General features: G+C 38.3%; 1 protein-coding gene across 7 annotated transcripts in view; it reads right to left on the bottom strand.

Moving 5' to 3' along the window:
- Window positions 1-4,889: 4,889 nt before the first annotated feature.
- The window catches only part of LOC126963101 (zinc finger protein 37A), a 29,455-nt gene continuing 12,583 nt past the window's right edge, over window positions 4,890-21,761 (bottom strand). For 4 of the 7 annotated variants that reach the window (XM_050805058.1, XM_050805062.1, XM_050805060.1 and 1 more), the window contains 3 exons: window positions 14,997-15,148; window positions 14,629-14,724; window positions 4,890-12,513 (listed from right to left, as the gene is read on the bottom strand). In XM_050805058.1, coding sequence (XP_050661015.1) covers window positions 11,063-12,513; window positions 14,629-14,724; window positions 14,997-15,148 — 1,699 coding nt within the window. In that variant the 3' untranslated portion in view covers window positions 4,890-11,062. The remainder of the gene's footprint in view (window positions 12,514-14,628; window positions 14,725-14,996; window positions 15,149-21,761) is intronic. The other 3 variants (XM_050805061.1, XM_050805063.1, XM_050805064.1) reach the window with 2 other exon arrangements.

The following is a 21,761-nucleotide window of genomic DNA, read 5'->3' as shown; positions in this document are numbered from 1 at the left end:
AGAAACGGAAAACTAAATGCCTCATGTTCTCACTTATAAGTGAAAGCTAAACAATGAGTACACACGGACACAAAGAAGGGAACAGCAGACACCAGGGCCTACTTAAGGTGGCCGTCTGTACACCAAGCCCCGCAACACACAATTTACCTATATAATAAACATGCATGTATACCCCTGAACCTAAAATAAAAATTAAAAATAAAAACTAAAACAAAGTTAGATGTTTTCCTTTTTTTTTTTCTTTTTCTTTTTTTCTTTTTTTTTTTTTTTTTTTTTTTTTTTTTTTTTTGAGACAGAGTCTTGCTCTGTCACCCAGGCTGGAGTTCTTAAGATCACTGTCTCTTCTTATTTTGACTTTTTACCAGCCAACAAATATAACCAAATATGCCTAATTATAACTCTAGAAAATTGAACAATGCAATGTAGGGAAGGAAAAGTCCCCTATCTAGAAAGCTACAATGTAAGTTGAGTTTATATACTGTTATGGATGAGTTATGGTGTGCTCACAGAAGCATTATTTAAAGAATTTCATTGGCCAGATGTGGTGGCTCACGCTTGTAATCCCAGCACTCTGGAGGCTGAGGCGGGCATGTCACGAGGTCAAGAGTTCGAGACCAGCCTGGCCAACAGAGTGAAACCCTATCTCTACTAAAAATACAAAAATTAGCTGGGCATGGTAGTTGGTGCCTGCAATCCCATCTACTCGGGAGGCTGAGGCAGGAGAATCGCTTGAACCCAGGAGGGGGAGATTGCAGTGAGCCAAGATCATGCCACTGAACTCCAGCCTGGGTGATAAAGCTAGACTCTGTCTCAAAAAAGGATTTCATTGAATGAAAGTAGAACACTTCATGCCCACTGGACGTAAACTCAGGATAGAAGAGGCACTTATGCGATTTGCTCTCTCTGACTCAGCTTCCAGAATGTTATGGTGCACATCATGTAATGCACATCTTTAGAAACAAGAAAACATGATTGGAAGAAATATGGAAAAAACGACTTTTTAAATTTTAGTTCCTGATCCAAAATTTTCAATGGTGTCTCATTATCGAAAAGACAAAACCCAAACTTTTTAACAGGGAATCATTTGTGACAGAAAGTATAATATTCTCAGTCACTCCTAGTAAGTACTAGGACTGAGTATTCAAATTTTCCTAGATTGAGATTGCTTCTATTGAGTACACATCTCTGCCGTGATTATGCTCAGCTGTGTGCAATTACTTAATTTCTTCCACTGCATTTGATTGTAATATGGCTATTTTTGCTTACCACCACAACCCCAGGGCTCAACATAAATTAATGAATTAGTTAAGCCTGTTAGGTCCTCTGCATCCTCCCTCCTATTATATTAACCCCCTTCTCACATCTCCTATCAGACTTCCTCACCCCTAGACTCTTATTGCTCATTGCATATTAAAATCTTCTGATTAGTTTCTAAAACACAATTACATCCCACACTTTAGTGGGAATATCTTTCCCTGTTCTTCAGTAGTTTGTTTCCAACCACAAATTTCTAGATTCTCCACATAGATCTTACATTTTCTCCCCACTCATCAGCCAAACTGCATGACTCACATTAGCCCCAAACATCCCCTAACCATTACATTACATAACCACCGTCTCTCAGTTTCAACTGTCCATGTGTTTTTCTGCCCACTAGAATTATACCCAAGTATCAAAATCAGCTTAAATTGTCACTTCTTTCATGTAACTTTCTTGCTCTTGTTCTACCTGAAAATGCAGTTCTTTCATTCTGCTTCCTTGGCACTACGGCCATACCTCTTTTTTGGCATGTATTATATTGTTTGTTATACTTCTGCAAACATTTACTTCAGCTCAAATTCTGTTAAGTCGTGAATTTGACTCTGTGTTAATGGCATCCTGCTGACAGTAGATGCATGCTTGGTGTGTTAGAGAAGGTGAGGAAAGGGGTCCTGAAATAAACTGGAGAACCAGAGACAGATGTAGGAGGAAGTGGGAGAGCCTCTAACCCAGGTGTTCTACTAACTGGCCCCTTGCAAATACTCATCATATACCAGCAGTGTACTTAGAGAAATGCACCACCTGAATGAGCTGTGTAACACTAGGAAAACACATCCTTAGTTGGAACATTACTAGTTTCACTTAAAACCAAGTATCACACACATTATATACACGTTTTGTTCTCTATTTTTCATTTCTAACACATGTATATTAGTATTAAAGAGAGAAATACAATTTGAGTGCTTATCATCAGTGAAGAAAGTGGTTGGCATAAGTGAAAAAATGAAAAGAGTATACATTCTGAGGGTCCTCAATCTGGACCTTATTGATTATTAAAGGATTCTAGGGCTTGAGTGTCTCAAACTAGTCCAAAAAAAAAGCCAGCAGCAAGATCCATACAAGTACAAATCTCACTAGGTACATCTCCCATTCCATGAACATGGAAGGAGGTGAACATATCAGCCTTGCCCAGTTTCTCAGCTTACATTTATTTGGGGGTCAATCCAATAACGTCATATGAATTATTTGGTAACTAGAATATTTGAGCAAAAATGTTTACTTTTTGCACTTGAAAATATGAAAAGATATGGACATAGAGTGCATATTTATTAGACAATACTGAAAGTCCCTAGAAGTCCAAGTTTTGAAATCCCTAGTTGACTGTTTGGCAGAATAGCTCATTGTTAGGTAGAGCTCTTTTCTAGGGCCCAAACTACAGGGCTTAGATACAATGCACAGAGAAACAGGCCAACCCCACCTTTCTAGCTCACTGGTTATTAGCAAAAAGCTTCGGCCTGGGCTGCAGTTATGGCTATAGTTGGCTTCACAGATGTGCGAAGATTTCTGCTAGATGGAGGAGGAAAACAGGGTGATGACAGGGCTGCTGCATGTTGCTCTGGAGGCTTCTCACTGCACAGTGAACGGCCCGATCACAGCAGCCCCAAACAAAATTGGATAACATAGTTCTTTAGCGGTTTCTTCCTCATTGAGCATCCCCTGACCTGAGTGGCTGTAAGGCAGGTTTTAATAAGGCAAAGATATTAGCTCAGAGGATAAAGTAGAACAAATGTATTGTTGCTGAACACCAGGAGTTTGGCCTAGGTGTGGTTGCTCACTACACAGAAAGCTAGTCACTAAGACGAGTATTGCCAGGGAAGAGCTTTATTGTGGATGCTGTCTAACCGTCAAATCTGTCTCTCTCCCAACTAAACCTAGGAGTTTATATAGACAGGAATTAAAGGGATTAAGGAAGATGATCAACAGGCAGCAGGTGGTTAGATGAGAGGCCTAGCATCTCATTGTAACCACCTGTGGGAAAACAGGAATGAGAGAGAAGGAAGAGGAGTTAGTCAACTGGCAACAGGTCTCATTTTCCAGTTGTGGTTCTCTGTAAAGTTTCAGGTCCTTGAAACTATGTGGGAGTCCTAATGATCAGTTTATTGAGAAAGAAACTCAGATGACAAATGTCAAATTTCTCAACCTTTAAGACTGGGAGGTCAATCCTATACTTTGGATATTTTTGCCTGCCTAAATCTGATGTTGAATTGTAATTCCCAGTGCTGGAGGTTAAGTTCTGGTGGGAGGTGATCATGGGCATGGAACCCTCATATGGTTTAATGCTGTATTCCTGATACTGAATTATCCCAAGATCTGGTCATCTAAAAGTATGTGGCACTTCCCCCAGCTCCCTCTCTCTTGCTCCTGTTTTGTCTTCTGCTATGAGTGAAAGCTGAGGCTTCACCAGAAGCCGAGTAGATACCAGCACCACGCTTCCTGTAAAGCCTGCAGAACCCGAGTCAATTAAACCTTTTCCCTTTATAACCTCTTTTCTTTACATTACCCAGTCTCAGGTATTTATAGCAATGCAAGAATGGTCTTAACTGTCAATTTCTATGTTTACTCCCCCAAAAAACCCCCATAAACATCAATTGTATAGAAAAATTGAGCTGGTTTCAAGATAAGAAATTTGGCCAGTATTAAGAATAGTGGAATTATTGTATTGTGCTCCTACTGAGTGGTGTTGTAAATTGATAGCTACACATTTTATTCTGTTCTGTGGAAAATTATGACCCATTGAGATTTTACTTTTACAATTATTACTTCTGTTCATTTTACCATCTTCTCTCCCTCCATGCAGTAGGGGCATGTTGTAAATCACACACTCCAAAAAATTAAACATAGGACATTTTAAAAATTAGCATTGGTATTGAACACACTCCCCCAAATCAGGCTTATTTGCCATTCGTACTTTTTCTGTAGTGAACTTTCCATACCAATCTTTCACCAATTTTCTTATTGGGATTTTTCTTCTATTCTTATCCCAAGCTGTTTTACATGTATTTTTTTTTAGTCCATAACTCGCCTTTCCATTTCCTTGTGTGGTTTAAAGAACACAAGCTTTTGAATTTAACAAAATCTAACTTATCAAAGTTTAAAGTGCATAAATCATTTGTATTATTTTAAATTAAGTGCATTAATTTTTGTATGTTCCATATTTTTATTGTCCTATATAGAAATCATCACCTAACTCAAACCTACAAAAATTTTCTCATACTTCCTTCTACAAGTTTTAAGTTTGAGTTCCTATATTTAGATACATGATGAGTTGAGGCTTTATATACGCTTTGGGGAGTCAAAGGTAACACCACTTTTTGAAGATGTGTCTTTCCCCTTGAATTTCATTAGCACATTTTCTGAAAATCTCCCAAGCACCTCATGGTTTATGTCTGTGATTCTGGACTCCTGTATCCACAATTGTTCTGAATGTCCACATAAATTTATAATCCACTTGTCAAATTTTAGTTCAGGTGGTGTTTAATTAATAGAACAATTTGAGGAAAACTGACATCTCAAAAATAGTTTTCTTGACTATTTTGGCCCTATTTCTGCCATACACATTTTGGAAAAAATTTTCCAGTACTAAGGATAAATATTGGGAGCTTTATTGAAATTGTGTTAAATTTATAGAAACATTTAAAGAAAACTGATAATGGTCTTCCTAATCATTGAAATTTTACTTTAATTTTTGTGGGTACATACTAGGTGTATATATCTATGGGGCATGTGATACATTTTGATATAGGTATGCAATATCTAATAATCACATCAGGGTAAATGGGGTATCCATAACCTCAAGCATTTATCCTTCGTGTTACAAACAATTCAATTATACCTTTAAAATGTACAATTATTATTGACGGTAGTAACCTTGTCCTATCAAATACTAGGTCTTAGTCATTCTACTTTTTGTGCCCATTAACATTCCCCACTTCCCCCTCACCACACCCCCACTACCTTTCCCAGCCTCTGGTAACCATCCTTCTACTCTCTATAAGTTCAGTTGTTTTAATCTTTAGCTCCAACAAGTAAGTCGGAACATGTGATGTCTGTCTTGCTGTGCCTGGCTCATTTCATTTAATGATCTCTAGTTCCATCTATAATGTTGCAAATGACAGGATCTCATTCTTTCTTATGGCTGAATACTACTCCATTGTGTATATGCACCATATTTTATTCATCCATTCATCTGCTGATAGACACTTAGGTTGCTTCCAAATCTTGGCTATTGTGAGTAGTGCTACAGTAAACATGGTGCAGATATATCTTCAATATACTGATTTCCTTTCTTTGGGGTATATAACTACCAGTGGAATTACAGGATTGTATGGCAGCTCTATTTTTAGTTTTTGAGGTACCTCCAAACTGTTCTCCATAGTGGTTGTACTAACATACATTTCCATAGTCCAGTGCACAAGGGTTCCCTTTTCTCCACATCCTCTTCCTCATTTGTTATTACCTGTCTTTTGCACAGAAGACATTTTAACTAGGGTGAGATGATATCTCATTATAGTTTTGATTTGCATTTCTCTAATGGATCAGTGATGTTGAGCACCTTTTCATATGCCTATTTGCCATTTGTATATCTTCTTTTGAGAAATGTCTATTCAGATTTTTGCCCAGTTTTAAATCAGATTTTTTTTTCTATAGAATTGTTATAGCTCCTTATATATTCTGGTTGTGAACATCTTGTCAGATGTTGATATAGTTTGGATATTAGTCCCTGCCCAAATTTCATTTTGAGAGGTAATGCTCAGCATTAAAGGTGGGTCTTGGAGGAAGCTGTTTTGTTCAAGGGGGAGGATCCCTCATTAATTGATACTGTCCTCACATCAAGGCCCATATTTCTGCCATATACATTTTGGAAAACTTCTTCCAGTGTTAAGAATAAATATTGGGAGATTTATTTAAATATTAAATTTACTGAAACTGCTATTATTTTAATAACAAGTCTTTAAACATTGAAATAAACTTTATTTTTAAATTTTTGTGGGTACAAAGTAGGTGTATGTTTATGGGTTAAATGAGATATTTTAATACAGGTATCAAATGTGTATAAACACATCAGGGTAAATGGGGTATCCATGACCTCAAGCACACCTCACAAAATCTGAGTACTCACAAGATCTGGTTAAGTGTGTGGCACCTCCCTCCCCTTCTCTCTTTGCCCCTGCTCCTGCCATGTGAGATACTTACTCCCCTTTTGCCTTCCATTGTGGTTGGAAACTTCCTGACACCTCCCTACAAGCTGGTAAGATGTTAGCACCATGCTTCCTGTACAGCTTGCAAAACCATGAGCCAACTAAACCTCTTTATAAATTACCCAGTTTCGAGTTTTGTTTTTGTTTTTGTTTTGAGACGGAGTCTCGCTCTGTCCCCAGGCTGGAGTGCAGTGGCACGATCTTGGCTCACTGCAAGCTCTGCCTCCCAGGTTCATGCCATTCTCTTCCCTCAGCCTCCCGAGTAGCTGGGACTACAGGCGCCCACCACCACGCCCGGCTATTTTTTTTGTATTTTTAGTAGAGACAGGGTTTCACAGTGTTAGCCAGGATGGTCTCTATCTCCTGACTTCGTGATCCGCCCGCCATGGCCTCCCAAAGTGCTGGGATTACAGGCATGAGCCACCACGCCCGGCCTCGAGTATTTTTTTATAGTATTTCAAGAATGGCCTAATACAGATGGATAGTTTGCAAATATTCTCTCCCATTCTATGGGTTGTCTCTTCACTTTGTTGTTTGCTTTGCAACGCAGAAGCTTTTTAACTTGATGTAATCCCATTTGTCCACTTTTACTTTGGTTGTCAGGTATTACACAAGAAATCTTTGCCCACTCCAATGTCCTGGAGAGATTCCCCAATGTTTTCTTTTAGCTGTTTCATAGTTTGAGGTCTTAGATTTAACTTTTTAATTAACTTTGACTTTTGTATATGGTAAGAGATGGGGGTCTAGTTTCATTCTTCTGCATATGGATACCCAGTTTTCATAGCACCATTTATTAAAGACACTATCTTTTCCCCAATGCATGTGCTTCATACCTTTGTCAAAAGTGAGTCCACCATAGATGTATGAATTTGTTTCTGGGTTGTCTATTCTGTTCCTATGTGTCTGTTTTTATGCCAGTATCATGCTGTTTTGGTTACTGTAGCTCTGTTGAATAATTTGAAGTCAGGTAATATGATTTATCCAGTTTGATTCCTTTTGTGCAGGATAGCTCTGACTATTCTAGGTCTTTTGTGGTTCCCATATAAATTTTAGGATTGTGTTTTCCATTTCTTTGAAGAATGTTGTTTTCTGGATGTTCCACAGTGTATCCATTAACCTGCTGAATGACATCTTTTTTTTTTTTTTTTTTCTTCTTTCCTGAGACAGGGTCTCACTCTGTCTTCAGGCTAGAGTGCAGTGGCACGATCACAGCTAAATGCAGCCTCAGTCTCCCAAGCTCAAGTGATCCTCCCACCTCTCTGTCTCCTGAGTACCTCGGACTACAGGTGCATGCCACCATGCCTGGCTAATTTTTGTATTTTTTGTAGAGACAGTTGTGCCATGTTGCCCAGGCTGGTCTCAAACTCCTGGGTTCAAGCAACCCACCCACCTTGACCTTCTAACATGCTAGAATTACAGGCATGAGACACTGCGACCAGCCAGAGTATTTTCTTACTGTTAGGTACATGAGATGATTCAGGTTCATCTTGTATTTCCCCCAAACTCTGACTAGGAATCATCTCTGGTCCCCTTTTTTTGTGTGGATAGTATTTAGGAACTAGTAACTTGGCAGTTGGTGTGCTTACTATTACTGAGGTGTCATTGCATTTAGGTCCTCTCAGTAGAATGAATCACAAAATATATGCATATGTGCACACACAGCAATTTCTCTATTTGTTCCTATATATTTAAAAGATATGAGTTCTATTCTAATGTCACACTCCAGGTTTTCTAGCTCTCCTCATTCCTAATTTTATAAATACCTTCTCTAATGGAAAAATCTTGCTGTCATCATTCTCAACATATTTGCCCAATGTTACCAATCTCTCAACAATGCTGCCTATCTCCTCCCCCTGTCCCTTCCACACCTCACCATCAGCCCTCTTGGTGCCAGCAGGAACAAGGCCACAACTGCTCTCATCCCATGAGGCAAGTCTAACTCCTCCACTCTGGGGAAGGAAGTCAGGAGAGACACATGAAAACTCAAAAAGGGGAATCAAAAGAAAGAGGAATGGAAGGCCACATTTAAAAAAAAATAATAAATCATCTTTTGATTGCCCTAATAAACATCTCTTGGTGATGATATAGTTTATGGATATGGCTAGACATTTTTTTCAATTTTAGGATTTTGCATCTAAATCTATGAGACTTTGGTCTATAGCTTTATGGTTTTTTGTGGGTTTTTTTTGTTTGTTTGTTTTTGTTTTTTAAGGTTTTGGTATCAAAGTTGTACTGGCCTCAAAAACTGAATGGAAAAGTTCCATCGTTTTTCTTCTAGAAAAGTTTATAAAAGCCTGGTATTATTTTTAAATATTCGGAATAAGTTCAGTGAAGCCATCTGTTCCTAGAGTTTTCTTTCTAAGCAAGTTTTTGAATATTCCACTCAGGTATTGTTTGCAGTTGTGACAAGCACAATCAATCTCTAGTATGACCTTGTTTCCACGGCTTTTACTGATGGCATGTTCAGCAAAGGACCAACCCACTGGCATTTCCTAAGTTTTAATCATTTCTCCTTCATACTGCCAAATACAAAACAAAACAAAAATCCTACTTATTATCTTCTCAAATTAGCTTTTCAGGTTCCTGCCCTATGCAGCATGAGACATCTGGAAATTTCTTGAGAAATTATATGTGTTTGAAGCCCCTAATGTATTCATTCTTTACACTGCACTCTTGATTGTTCTCCCGGTTTCTGGTCCCCCCATGCCTTCCCCTGACCCCCAGGTTATGGCCCTCTGCCTGAACCAAGTTCAATATTCAGGTTCTTCCCTATAGTCAGAAGTGGAAAGGGCCCCCAGAGCTGCATTCTTTTTACCACTCTCTAGAATTTTGCCCCTTTAGTCCTCTTTGCTTCTATAGCAATAATTTGCATTTAAATATTTTCTGTAATTTTATAGTTGTCCTCAATGGGTCCATTCTGCTGCCAACTACTATACCTTACCCAATAGCAAAATCTACTTTTGCTTTTTTTTTTTTTAAACTCTCTGTTGCTCAGGCTGGAGTGCAGTGGCATGATCTCAGCTCACTGAAACCTCCACCTCTCAGGTTCAAGTGATCCTCCCACCTCAGCCTCTTTAGTAGCCAGGATTACAGGTGTGCACCACCATGCCTGGCTAATTTTTGTATTTTTAGTAGAGACAGGGTTTCATGTCGGCCAGGCCGGTCTGGAACTCCTGACCTCAGGTGATTTGCCCACTTCAGCCTCCCAAAGTACTGGGATTACAGGCACGAGCCACTATGCCCAGCCTATTTGTGCTTTTTGAAAGCTCCATATCTAAGTTATATCTATATACACATTTTTAAAAGTTTTATCACCTATGAAAGACATGTTTCAGTATGGAGTGAAATAGAGTTGGGTACAAAAGTCACTCACAGCAGAATGTCCTGGCTTATGTGTTAGACATCTGCTAGGGCAGAAACCACCAGAAATCTGGACCCACTCTCTTCTACTAATCCTCATAAGTTGCATGCAAGGCAAATTGACTTGCCCCTTTGATCCACCATTCTGAGATGGGTCGTCTGAATTTAGTCTGCCCCAGGATTATTCAAAAATCCTGCTGGTGGGCTGCTGTACTATGGCCCCATATTGAGGGTCTTTCTCTTTCTTCCTGGACATACAAGAGCCTTCTTGTTTGTGGGTCCCCTTGCTAAAAAATCTTCCCTTACTTTGCACATGGCTAAGCAATAAACCTTTGAACTACTTATAGCCATTGGCTCGAGTGACATATTTTCAAGTCTCTTAGAAAACAGCAGCCTTGACAATGAACTAAACGATATTAACAAAGTAAAATGCTATTTCTCAATACAAATCTTTTTTCCACATTTTCTTAAATTGCTAGATATACTGCAATTCAACACCTGTTCTATATTTAGATTTTAACTTAAAACGTCCACACATTAGATACAGTTAAAAATACTTTCTCTACTATCTGATGTTCACTGAGAAGCTACTTCTTATTACACATACTCCATAAAATATAACCTCATAGTAAATGCTTTCTTATAGTTTCCTATAGTTTGTGCATTTTCTCTGGCCTCTTGACTTCACATAGAATGATTTTCCATATTCATTACATCCATAGGGTTCCTGTCTTATATGAGTTCTGTGGTGAAAAATTAGGGCTGACTTCTGACAAAAGGTTTTTTCACATTCATTACACCCCAATGGTTTCTCCCATGTGTCTTCTCAGATATTCTGTGAAACTGAAGTAGTAGCAGAAAAATGCATCCCTTCTCAACCTAGGGATGCTGACACAGGTTTCACCCCATGTGAATTCTCTGATGTTTAATGAGGAGTGGCACTGGGCAAAATGTTTCCTACATTCATTCACCAGTAAGTTTTTTCCACTTTTAGTTTTGTAACATAATGTATGGTCCAAAGTCCAGAATAATGTTTTCCTGCATTCCATATCTTCATATTGTTTTTTTCTCTAAGTTCTCTTCAATACTGTGAGAACTGACTTTAGGCCAAAGGTATTCTCATTATCATTATATTAATAGATTTCTCTCACCCTTTATGTTCTGTGTTCTACAAAGTTCTGACTTCACCCAGAGTAATTTCCCTCACTTACTACATTTATAGGGTTTCTCCCCAAGTGTGTTCTCTGATGTACAGTTAGTTTTGACTTAACATAGAATGATTTTCCACAAACATTACATTCATAGGGTTTCTCCCCTGTGTGTGTTCTATGATGTGCAATGAGTTTTGACTTCACACAGAATGATTTTCCACATTCATTACATCCATAGGGTTTCTGTCTTATATGAGTTCTCTGGTGAACAATTAGGGCTGACTTCTGACGGAAGGTTTTCCCACATTCATTACATCCAAAAGGTTTCTCCCCTGTGTGTCTTCTCAGATGTTCTGTGAAACCGGAGTAGTAGCAGAAAAATTTTCCACACTGAATACATTCATAAGGTTTCTCACCTGTGTGAGTTCTTAGATGTTTAGTAAGGGTTGACTTCTCAGAGAATGATTTCCCACATTCATTACATTCATAAGGTTTTTCGCCTGTGTGAATTCTTTGATGTTTAATGAGGTCTGATTTTCTGAGAAAGGCTTTCCCACATGCATAGCATTCATAGGGCTTCTCCCCTGTGTGTGTTTTCTGATGCACAGTAAGGACTGACTTAAAGGAAAAGGTTTTCCCACATTCATGACATTCATATGGTTTCTCCCCTGTGTGTGTTCTCTGATGTTGAGTAAGGGTTGACTTTTCACTGAAGGATTTCCCACATTCATGACATCTATAAGGTCTCTCCCCTGTATGAATTCTTTGATGTTTAATGAGGTCTGAATTCTTATAAAAGGTCTTCCCACATTCGTGACATTCATAGTGTTTTCCCCCTGTGTGTGTTCTCTGATGTCTTGTATGGGCTGACTTCTGGGTGAAGGTTTTTCCACATTCATGACATTCATAAGGTTTTTCTCCTGTATGTGTTCTCTGTTGTAAATGAAGGACTAATTTTTCACTGAAAAAGGTTCCACACTCATTATATTCAATAATATTGTTAATTGAGTGGGTTCTCTGAATTGGAGTGAGATTTAACTTCTGGCTGAATGGGTAAACACTCTGATGTTCAAGGAGAATGGATTTCTCAAAGATGTTTTCTCCACATTGATTACATTCATAGTGGTTTTCTCTTGGATGTGTTTGCTGATGGGTAATGAAAAATGACATATCACAGGTTTTCCCATGTTCAGTATATTTGCAGGTTTTCGGTCCTGTGTAACCTCTCTTATGTACAAGGAAGAATGAATTCTCAGGGAAAGCTTTCCCACATTCATTGTATTCAAAAGGTTGCTCCCAATTTTTAATTTTCTGATGCCAAATGAGGTCTTCCTTCAGCCAGAAGCTGTTCCCATTTTTATTATATTCATAAGGTTCCTCTTCAGAATGAATTATTTCATGCTTTTCATCACACAAACATTTTCCACCTTTGTTAAACTCATTGAACTTCATTCTTGAATAGTTTCTACTGGTATTAATTAATTCTGAAATATAGAGTGACAAGAAAGATTAGTTGACAAGGATATGTAAGAGAAATAAAGTTAGCATTATATTTGAAAGCATGACTCAGTTTAGGCCATTATCTCCTCATACCTACATTATGACAACAATGTGCACACTTCCAGTCTTATACCTCTTTTTAATTCAACACAGCAGCAACAAATTGAATTTCTAAAAGTTCTAATTCATAGATAGTCCTGTAATCCAGGCTCCAATTCTGTGTGGTTTTGTTGTTGGTTGGTGGTGGTGGTGGTGTTTTTGAGACAGAGTCTTGCTCTATCACCCAGGCTGGAGAGTAGTGACATGATCTCAGCTCACTACAACCTCTGCTTCCTGTGTTCAAGCGATTCTCATGCCTCAACCTCCCAAGTAGCTGGGACTACAGGTGTACACAACCATGCTCAGTAGTTTTTATGTTTTCAGTAGACACAGGATTTTGCCATGTTAGCCAGGCTGGTCTCGAACTACTGGCCTCAAGTAATTCATCCACATTGGCCTTCCAAAGTGCTGGGATTACAGGCATGAGGCACTGCACCTGGCTCAATTGTTGTTCTAGCTCTGATTCACTAGGAATAAAAGTATGCAACAATAAGAGTGAAATCAACGAGTGAACAAGCCATCCTTGTCACAGGATAGGTTTATGGTTCTATTCTAGCTATGGGATTTGCCCTTTATTCCATCAACTATCCTATACTATACTGAGTCCAATGTCCCAAGAACAAACACTTTTTTTTTAACAAGGTATCACTGAAGTAAACATATCTTTACATTTAGATTCAGATTAGAACCAAGCCATTCTTTTACGAGTCTAGAATGAATATATTTCACTCTAGGTAGGTTCAGCTGTTTGTCCCTCATAAATTGCTCATTCCCATCATAATCTCATACTGATTGTTTTTTCATTGTCAGATTGTAGTCTAACAGTGTTTTTAAAAGTTTGCCTTCCCAAATTTTCCAGGTTCATTCACTAAAAAACATGAAAGGACTGTTTGTATAATTCATTTAAGCACAAACATCAGCTGGATTGCTATAACAATATTTTTTGTTAAACACTGATTTTTAAAATATTTCATGCGGTTCTGTTTTTGTTCACCAACTATGTTCCTGGCAGCCATTACTTTGCTTATGATTTTTTTCTTAGTGCCCTACATAGATATTTAAATCAGTGGTATTTAACAAATAATGTTTATCAATATTACCTGGAGAGCTTTTCCAAACACAAATATTTTCAGGCTTCACGCTGAAATCCTTACTGGTTGAATGTTTAATTTTAATTTTAACTGCTTTTTATTTTTTAGAGACAGAATCTTGCCCTGTCACCCAGGCTGCATTGCAATGGCACAAACACAGCTAACTGCAGCCTCTTCCCAGGCTAAAACAAGACTCTCACCTCAGCTCTCCAGTAGCTGAGATCACAAAAATTAGCCAGGCATGAGACCACAGGTGTGTGCCACCATGCCTGGCTGATTTTTTAAGTTTTCATAGAGATGGGGTCTTCCTATTTTGCCCAAGCTGGTCTCAAATTCCTGGGCTCAAGTGTTCCTCCCACCTCAGCCTCCCAAAGTCCTGGAATTATAGGCATGAACCACTGGGCCCAGGCTATTTTAAAATAATTCTGTAAAAAAAATGATAAATATGGTAAAAAGCTAAAGAATGAGCAACTCAAAAAAGCATGTATGGAAAAATATGTTTAATATTTTAAAGAAGGAGGGATGCTCTTTACTGGGAAGAGTACACCAGGGAGCTTTCTGGGGGTGTTGAAAAATCACTCTATATATTCATCTCAGTGATGGATATGTGAGTGTTTATACACACACACACACACACACACACACATATATTTTATTAATCTTTGGCTTAACCATATAATTTATACCACAATTAAAAAAAAAAACCCAAGATGTGTGTATGGAAGTGATATTGGGAGATCCTGGGTGATTCAGAGTCACTGGATATTTGGGTCATGTCAACATGTTAGTTCCAAAGTTCCAGAGCCTCTAAAACATGATTCCTGAAGAACATTTCAATGGTCTTATTATCTGAACCTACGCTTTGTGATCTACCTTCCTTTAAATTCCATCTGGCACATACTAACTCACCCAGATGACGCTGGCTTGGAAATTTTTCCTCTAATATCCATGGCTCCTCGCCTTTCTCCAACTTGAGAATCACTTCTGGTTTAGGAATGCAATATCCTGTGAATGAGAACTGTATTACTTGGGACAAACTGGGTGGGTTTTCCTGAAGGAGGAAGACAGTGTACCCCAAACAGTACACACACACACACACACACACACACACACTTCATTTAATCCTGTCATTCTCTCTAGTATCCAAAAGGGATAAATTGTCCTTGATCTCTGAATCTCAAACCTAAATATTATATTTTACAAAAGTTCCACAAGTTTCTATTGATAAGAAAAGACATGCACTCTGGTCTTCTACATGGGAAACAATTCCTACCTACCTACTGAGACAAGGTGGCTGTAGTTCTCCAGCATCACATCCCTGTACAGGGTCCTCTGAGCAGGGTCCAGATGCTGCCACTCCTCTTGAGTGAAGCCCACAGTCACATCCCTAAATGACACTGATCCCTGGAAAATCACAGTTCTGCTCAGTCTGAAGTGATAAGAATCAGTTGACGTGAAAAAGGATGTTTAGGGACTAATCCTTACCATTTTTATTGTTGAAAATTAAATAGAAAATGTTATAAAGGGCCTCTATGATATATGTTGTTTTATGTTACACATTGTAGGTAAAAATTCATAGTAGAAATATCCTGTTGGTGCATTAGTTTATTACTTAATGCAAAAATATTTAGTGCCTATATATGCCTAGAGCTTTCTTAGTTTCTGAGTATTCCAATTTGAATACAAGAGTCTTCCTGTAATTACAGGAGAGGAACATATCTTCTCACAAGGAAACATACATACAGAGACATACCTACCACAGGACTTAACGGACTCACACCACAGATATGTGCAACACAGATGGATCATAAAAGTGTTCTGTGCAAATTCGTGTGAAAGTATGTCAACATATTAGATTTCACTAAAGTGATAAAACTTTAGTTCCTTTGCAAACATATAACAAAAACTTAAGAAAAGGTTAAAATCCTGAAAAAATATGAGGCAAGTCAATGGAACTGCTTAACAGGATAAGAGCATGCCTTACCTGTGATGAGATAAAGGTTGCAGAGGCATGGGAGATGAGGGAGAACAGGAAATACTTTTGGCTTTAATCCTGTTAGTGTTCTCCAAATATTTATCACTCAACTAATCTGTAAAAATTTTTAGCAACTACTAGTTTTACTTATATTTATTTATAAAGTAAATAAAATACAATCAATCTACATATAAGGAAAGCTTAATTTTGTTCTTATTTTATAGATAAAAACATAAATAGGCATGCTGATATTTTCCTCCCAAGCCCTAAAGGACTGGCAGTATATGACATAAACACAATTATCTTGCACACTTCCTTTAGGCCATAGGCTCCCTGCGCCCCCAACTGCAGGTCATTGACGCGAATAGCAGAAGTTGATGGTGAACTGGAAATACACAACTGAATCTCTGTAACATAATTCAGTTTTCACTGAGGAAGCAATGCCACCAAAGTAGATTGGAGACTGCTGGAGAGCAGCGTTAGAGGTAGATTGTCTATATTAAGAGGCAGTAGTGGAGATGTGGAAGAGGGAATTCACTAAACAAGAGAGGAAGGGCTACTTCCAGAGGGCCTGCATAGAGGCATTAGAAGGTCTGGAAATTAGAACCAGGAGGTTGGGTGTTGAGGAAGGGGAGAGTGCAGATTGACAATAAGACACATGCAGGCCATGCAGCTCTTGGAATGTCTTCATGTCATGGAAGTGAGCATGTCCAGTGGAAGGCTACAGAGATGATTCTGAAGCTTGGGAGATACCTAAGGTCTGGAGTTCAAGACCTGCCTGGCCAACATGGTGAAACCCCATCCCTACTAAAAAGACAAAAAATAGCCATGCGTGGTTGTGGACGCCTGTAATCCCTGCTACTTGGGAGGCCGAGGGAGGAGAATCGCTTGAACCCGGGAAGTGGAGATTGTAGTGAGCCAAGATTGTGCCACTGCACTCCAGCCTGGGTGACAGAGTGAGACTCCGTCTCAAAACAAACAAAAAAAACCCACAGACTAAAAAAAGAGCATTCCAAAATTAAATGTTAATATTTGCCTAACTGAAAACAAAGCAAATACTCTGAACACTACTAGAAAACAAAATGGGCCAGGTGCGGTGGCCTACGCCTGTAATCCCAGCACTTTGGTAGGCCAAGGCGGGAGGATCACGAGGTCAGGAGTTCAAGACCAGCATGGCCAACATGGTGAAACCCCATCTCTACTAAAAATACGAAAATTAGCCAGGCATGGAGGCAGGCACCTGTATTCCCAGCTACTCGGGAGGCTGAGACAGGAGAATCACCTGAACCTGGGAGGCAGAGGTTGCAGTGAGCCAAGATCACACCACTGTACTCCAGCCTGGGCAAAAAGAGTAAAACTATGTCTCAAAAAAAGGAAAGAAATAAAGAAAGAAAGAAAACAAAATGGATGTAAAATACAGAATCGTACAAATCTAAATGTATAAAATTGCACAAATTATAACAAAATAAAAACTGGAAAAAGAGTTAATAAAATAATAGTTTGTAAAATATAGATAAATCCAGGAGATAAATACCATTCTCAAATGAATTCCAAAAGAAAAAAAAAAGCTAAAGAGAGACTTTTTTGGGGGGAAATGAGGGCAATCAAGAGCACTGTGTACATTATAGCCCATTTATGCCTGAGGTTGCAATTTTTTTAATTTTTGCAATCAGACCTTTAAATGACCTTGAGCAGTAGCATATAACTCCCACATGCTTAGCGTTCCAATAATGGAACACTAGGCATAAATAGGTTAGGGAATTCAGAACACCAAGCACATACCCAGGACAGGAGAAGCTTGGCAAAGACCTCAAAAGACCCTAAGGTTTTACTTCTGGCTAATCTCTATGCTCAGTGCAAGCAAGCAGTGAAGACTAAGATGAAGTTCTAAACGGACCAGGCTAAGTGCTTAAAAAGGGCTAAGGACAGTCAATTTGCAAATAATAGGAAAGGGGTTTTGTTGTTGTTTTTTTTAGTTTTTTTACTTTTTGGTTGTTGCTGTTTGAATCCTGGCCCTCCAGGAAAAATGCCGGTTAAAACACTATCTGAACACAAGCTAAAGAGAGAGAATTCAGTGACCACACATGACTAGAAATAAATATACTGCAAAAAACAGTCTGAAAAATTCATAAAAACAAATGGATGATTGAAGACTTCAATAATTAAGAACAGCAAAGTCTAGAGAAGAATAAGAAAGTGATTTCTAAAGTTACCAAATTATAATATTAAAATGCCCAGTTTCAGCAGGAACAAGAAAATCACAAAGCATACAAAGAAACTGGAAGTGTGGTCCAATCACAGGAAAAATATAAATTGACATTTATCCCTGAGGCAAACCAAACATAACAATTCTTAAACAAACACTTTAAATCAACTGTCTTTAATATACTCAAAAGCTAAAACATACAAGAACTAGAGAGAACCAAGAGAACAACTTACAAATATCAAAAAAGAGACTGAAATTATAATAACCACATAGACATTCTAAAACTAAAGAGTACCATAATTGAAATAATGAATTCACCAGAGGAGTTCAACAGCAAACCTGGGAATGCCAAAAAGAATCTGTGAATTTAAGTATAAGACTATTGAAATTATCAAGTTTGAGAATCAGAGCAAAAAAGAATTAAGAAAAATAAACGGAACCCAAAGGACCTATGGGACACCATCAACCTGACCAACACAAACATGGGAAATGTAGAAGAATACAAGAGAGGCAAGGAAATAGAGTATTTGCAGAAAAGCCAAAACTTCCTAAATTTGGTGAAAGACACAAATCCAGGAAGTACAATAAACTCAAAATAAACTCAAATACATCCACCAAGACATGTTATAATCAGTCAGGAAAAAAAAAAAATGACGGAGAATCTTGAAGCAGAAAAGGAGAAGCAATTTGTCACATACAAAAGAACCTTAAAAAGATCATCAGCAGAAACCTTGGAGGTTAGAAGGCACTGGATTGATATATTCAAAGTGCTGAAAGAAAAAGCTGTCAGCTGAGAATTCTATGCCGGGCAAACATGCCTGTCAATAATGAGGACCTTCCCAGATGAACACAAGCTAAGAGAATATGTTTTTACTAGATCTACTCTGCAAGGAATGCTAAAGGGAATCCTTTGGGTTGAAATGTGATTCACGACAAACAAGGGAACTGTTATAAGATTATAAGCCAACTTTTCATCTGGATTTGGTCTTAAAAGAGAAATTAGGATTAAATAAATAAGAAAAATGGAAGATTGGCAGAGTGGATAAATTTCTTCAAATAATGCATACAAAAATGTAATTAGAATGAATAAGATTGAGCATCTGATAGTAAAACAGGGTGAGTACAGTCAACTGGTGTTTTTTTTTTTTTTAATTATACTTTAAGTTCTGGGGTACATGTGCAGAACATGCAGGTTTATTACATAGGTATACATGTGCCATGGTGGTTTGCTGCACCCATCAAACAATCATCTTCATAAGGCACTTCTCCTAATGCTACCTCTCCCCTAGCCCCCCACCCCCTGACAGGCCCCAGTATGAGATGTTCCCCTCCCTGTGTCTACGTGTTCTCATTGTCCAACTCCCACTTATGAGAACAGTGGTGTTTGGTTTTCTGTTCTTGTGTTAGTTTGCTGAGAATGATGGTTTCCAGCTTCATCCATGTCCCTGCAAAGGACATGAACTCATCCTTTTTTATAGCTGCATAGTATTTCATGGTATATATGTGCCACATTTTCTTTATCCAGTCTATCATTGATGGGCATTTACGTTGGTTCCAAGTCTTTGCTATTGTGAATAGTGCTGCAAAAAAACATACATATGCATGTGTCCTTATAGTAGAATGATTTATAATCCTTTGGGTATATACCCAGTAATGGGATTCCTGGGTCAAATGGTATTTCTGGTTCTAGATCCTTCAGGAATCGCCATGACTTCCACAATGGTTGAACTAATTTGCACTCCCACCAACAGTATAAAATCGTTCCTGTTTCTCCATATCCTCCCCAGCATCTGTTGTTTCCTGACTTTTAATGATTGCCATTCTAACTGGCATGAGATGGTATCTCTTTGTGGTTTTAATTTGTATTTCTCTAATGACCAGTGATGATGAGCTTTTTTTCATATGTTTGTTGGCCGCATAAATGTCTTCTTTTGAGAAGTGTCTGTTCATATCCCTCACCCACTTTTGGATGGCGTTTTTTAATTGTAAATTTGTTTAAGTTCTTTGTAGATTCTGGATATTAGCCCTATGTCAGATGGATAAATTGCAAAAATTTTCTCCCATTCTGGAGGTTGCCTGTTCATTCTGATGATAGTTTCTTTTGCTGTGCAGAAGCTCTTTAGTTTAATTAGATCCCATTTGTCAATTTTGGCATTTGTTGCCTTTGCTTTTGGTGTTTTAGTCATGAAGTCATTGCCCACACCTATGTACTGAATGGTACTGCCTAGGTTTTCTTCTAGGGATTTTATGATTTTAGGTCTTAAGTCTTTAATCCATCTTGAGTTAATTTTTGTATAAGTTGTAAGGAAGGAGTCCAGTTTCAGTTTTCTGCATATGGCTAGCCAGTTTTCCCAACACTATTTATTAAATAGGGAATCCTTTCCCCATTGCTTTTGTCAGGTTTGTCAAAGATCAGGTGGTTGTAGAGGTGTGGTGTTATTTCTGAGGGCTCTGTTCTGTTCCATTGGTCTATATCTCTGTTTTGGTACCAGTACCATGCTGTTTTGGTTACTGTAGCCTTGTAGTATAGTTTGAAGTCAGGTAGCGTGATGCCTCCAGCTTTGTTTTTTTGGCTTAGGATTTACTTGGTAATGTGGGCTCTTTTTTGGTTCCATATGAACGTTAAAGCAGTTTTATCCAATTCTGTGAAGAAAGTCATTGGTAGCTTAATGGGGATGGCATTGAATCTATAAATTACCTTGAGCAGTATGGCCATTTTCAAAATATTCTGCCTATCCATGAGCATGGTATGTTCTTCCATTTGTTTGTGTCCTCTTTTACTTCACTGAGCAGTGGCTTGTAGTTCTCCTTGAAGAGGTCCTTTACATCCCTCGTAAGTTGGATTCCTAGGTATTTTTTTCTCTTTGAAGCTATTGTGAATGGGAGTTCATTCATGATTTGGCTCTCTGTTTGTCTGTTACTGGTGTATAAGAATGCTTGTGAGTTTTGCACATTGATTTTGTATCCTGAGACCTTCCTGAAGTTGCTTATCAGCTTTAGGAGATTTGGGGCTGAGACGATGGGGTTTTCTAAATATACAATCATGTCATCTGCAAACAGAGACAATTTGACTTCCTCTTTTCCTATCTGAATACACTTCATTTCTTTCTCTTGCCCAAATGCCCTGGCCAGAATTTCCAATACTATGTTGAATAGGAGTGGTGAGAGAGGGCATCCTTGTCTTGTGCTGGTTTTCAAAGGAAATGCTTCCAGTTTTTGCCCATTCAGTATGATATTGGCTGTGGGTTTGTCATAAATAGCTCTTATTATTTTGAGATATGTTCCATCAATACCTAGTGTTTTGAGAGTTTTTAGCATGAAGGGGTGTTAAATTTTCTCAAAGGCCTTTTCTGCACCTGTTGAGATAATCATGTGGTTTTTGTCATTGGTTCCGTTTATTTCATGAAATATGTTTATTAATTTGCATATGTTGAACCAGCCTTGCATCCCAGGGATGAAGCTGATTTGAGCATGTTAGATAAGCTTTTTGAAGTGCTGCTGGATTCAGTTTGCCAGTATTTTATCGAGGACTTCTGTGTCGATGTTCATCAGGGTAATTGGCCTGAAATTTTCTTTTTTTGTTGTGTCTCTGCAAGGTTTTGGTATCAGGACGATGCTGGCCTCATAAAATGAGTTAGAGAGGATTCCTTCTTTTTCTGTTGCTTAGAATAGTTTCAGAGGGAATGGTATCAGCTCCTCTTTGTACCTCTGGTAGTATTTGGCTGTGAATTCAGCTGGTCCTAGACTTTTTTGCTTGGTAGGCTATTATTTACTGCCTCAATTTCAGAACTTGTTATTGGTCCATTCAGGGATTCGACTTCTTCCTGCTTTAGACTTGGGAGGGTGTGTATGTCCAGGAAT

Source organism: Macaca thibetana, chromosome 9 (assembly GCF_024542745.1).
Source record: "Macaca thibetana thibetana isolate TM-01 chromosome 9, ASM2454274v1, whole genome shotgun sequence".
Classification (NCBI taxonomy): Eukaryota; Metazoa; Chordata; class Mammalia; order Primates; family Cercopithecidae; genus Macaca; species Macaca thibetana.
The sequence above is the reverse complement of the archived record's forward strand: the minus strand, read 5'-3'. Positions and strand labels throughout refer to the sequence as shown.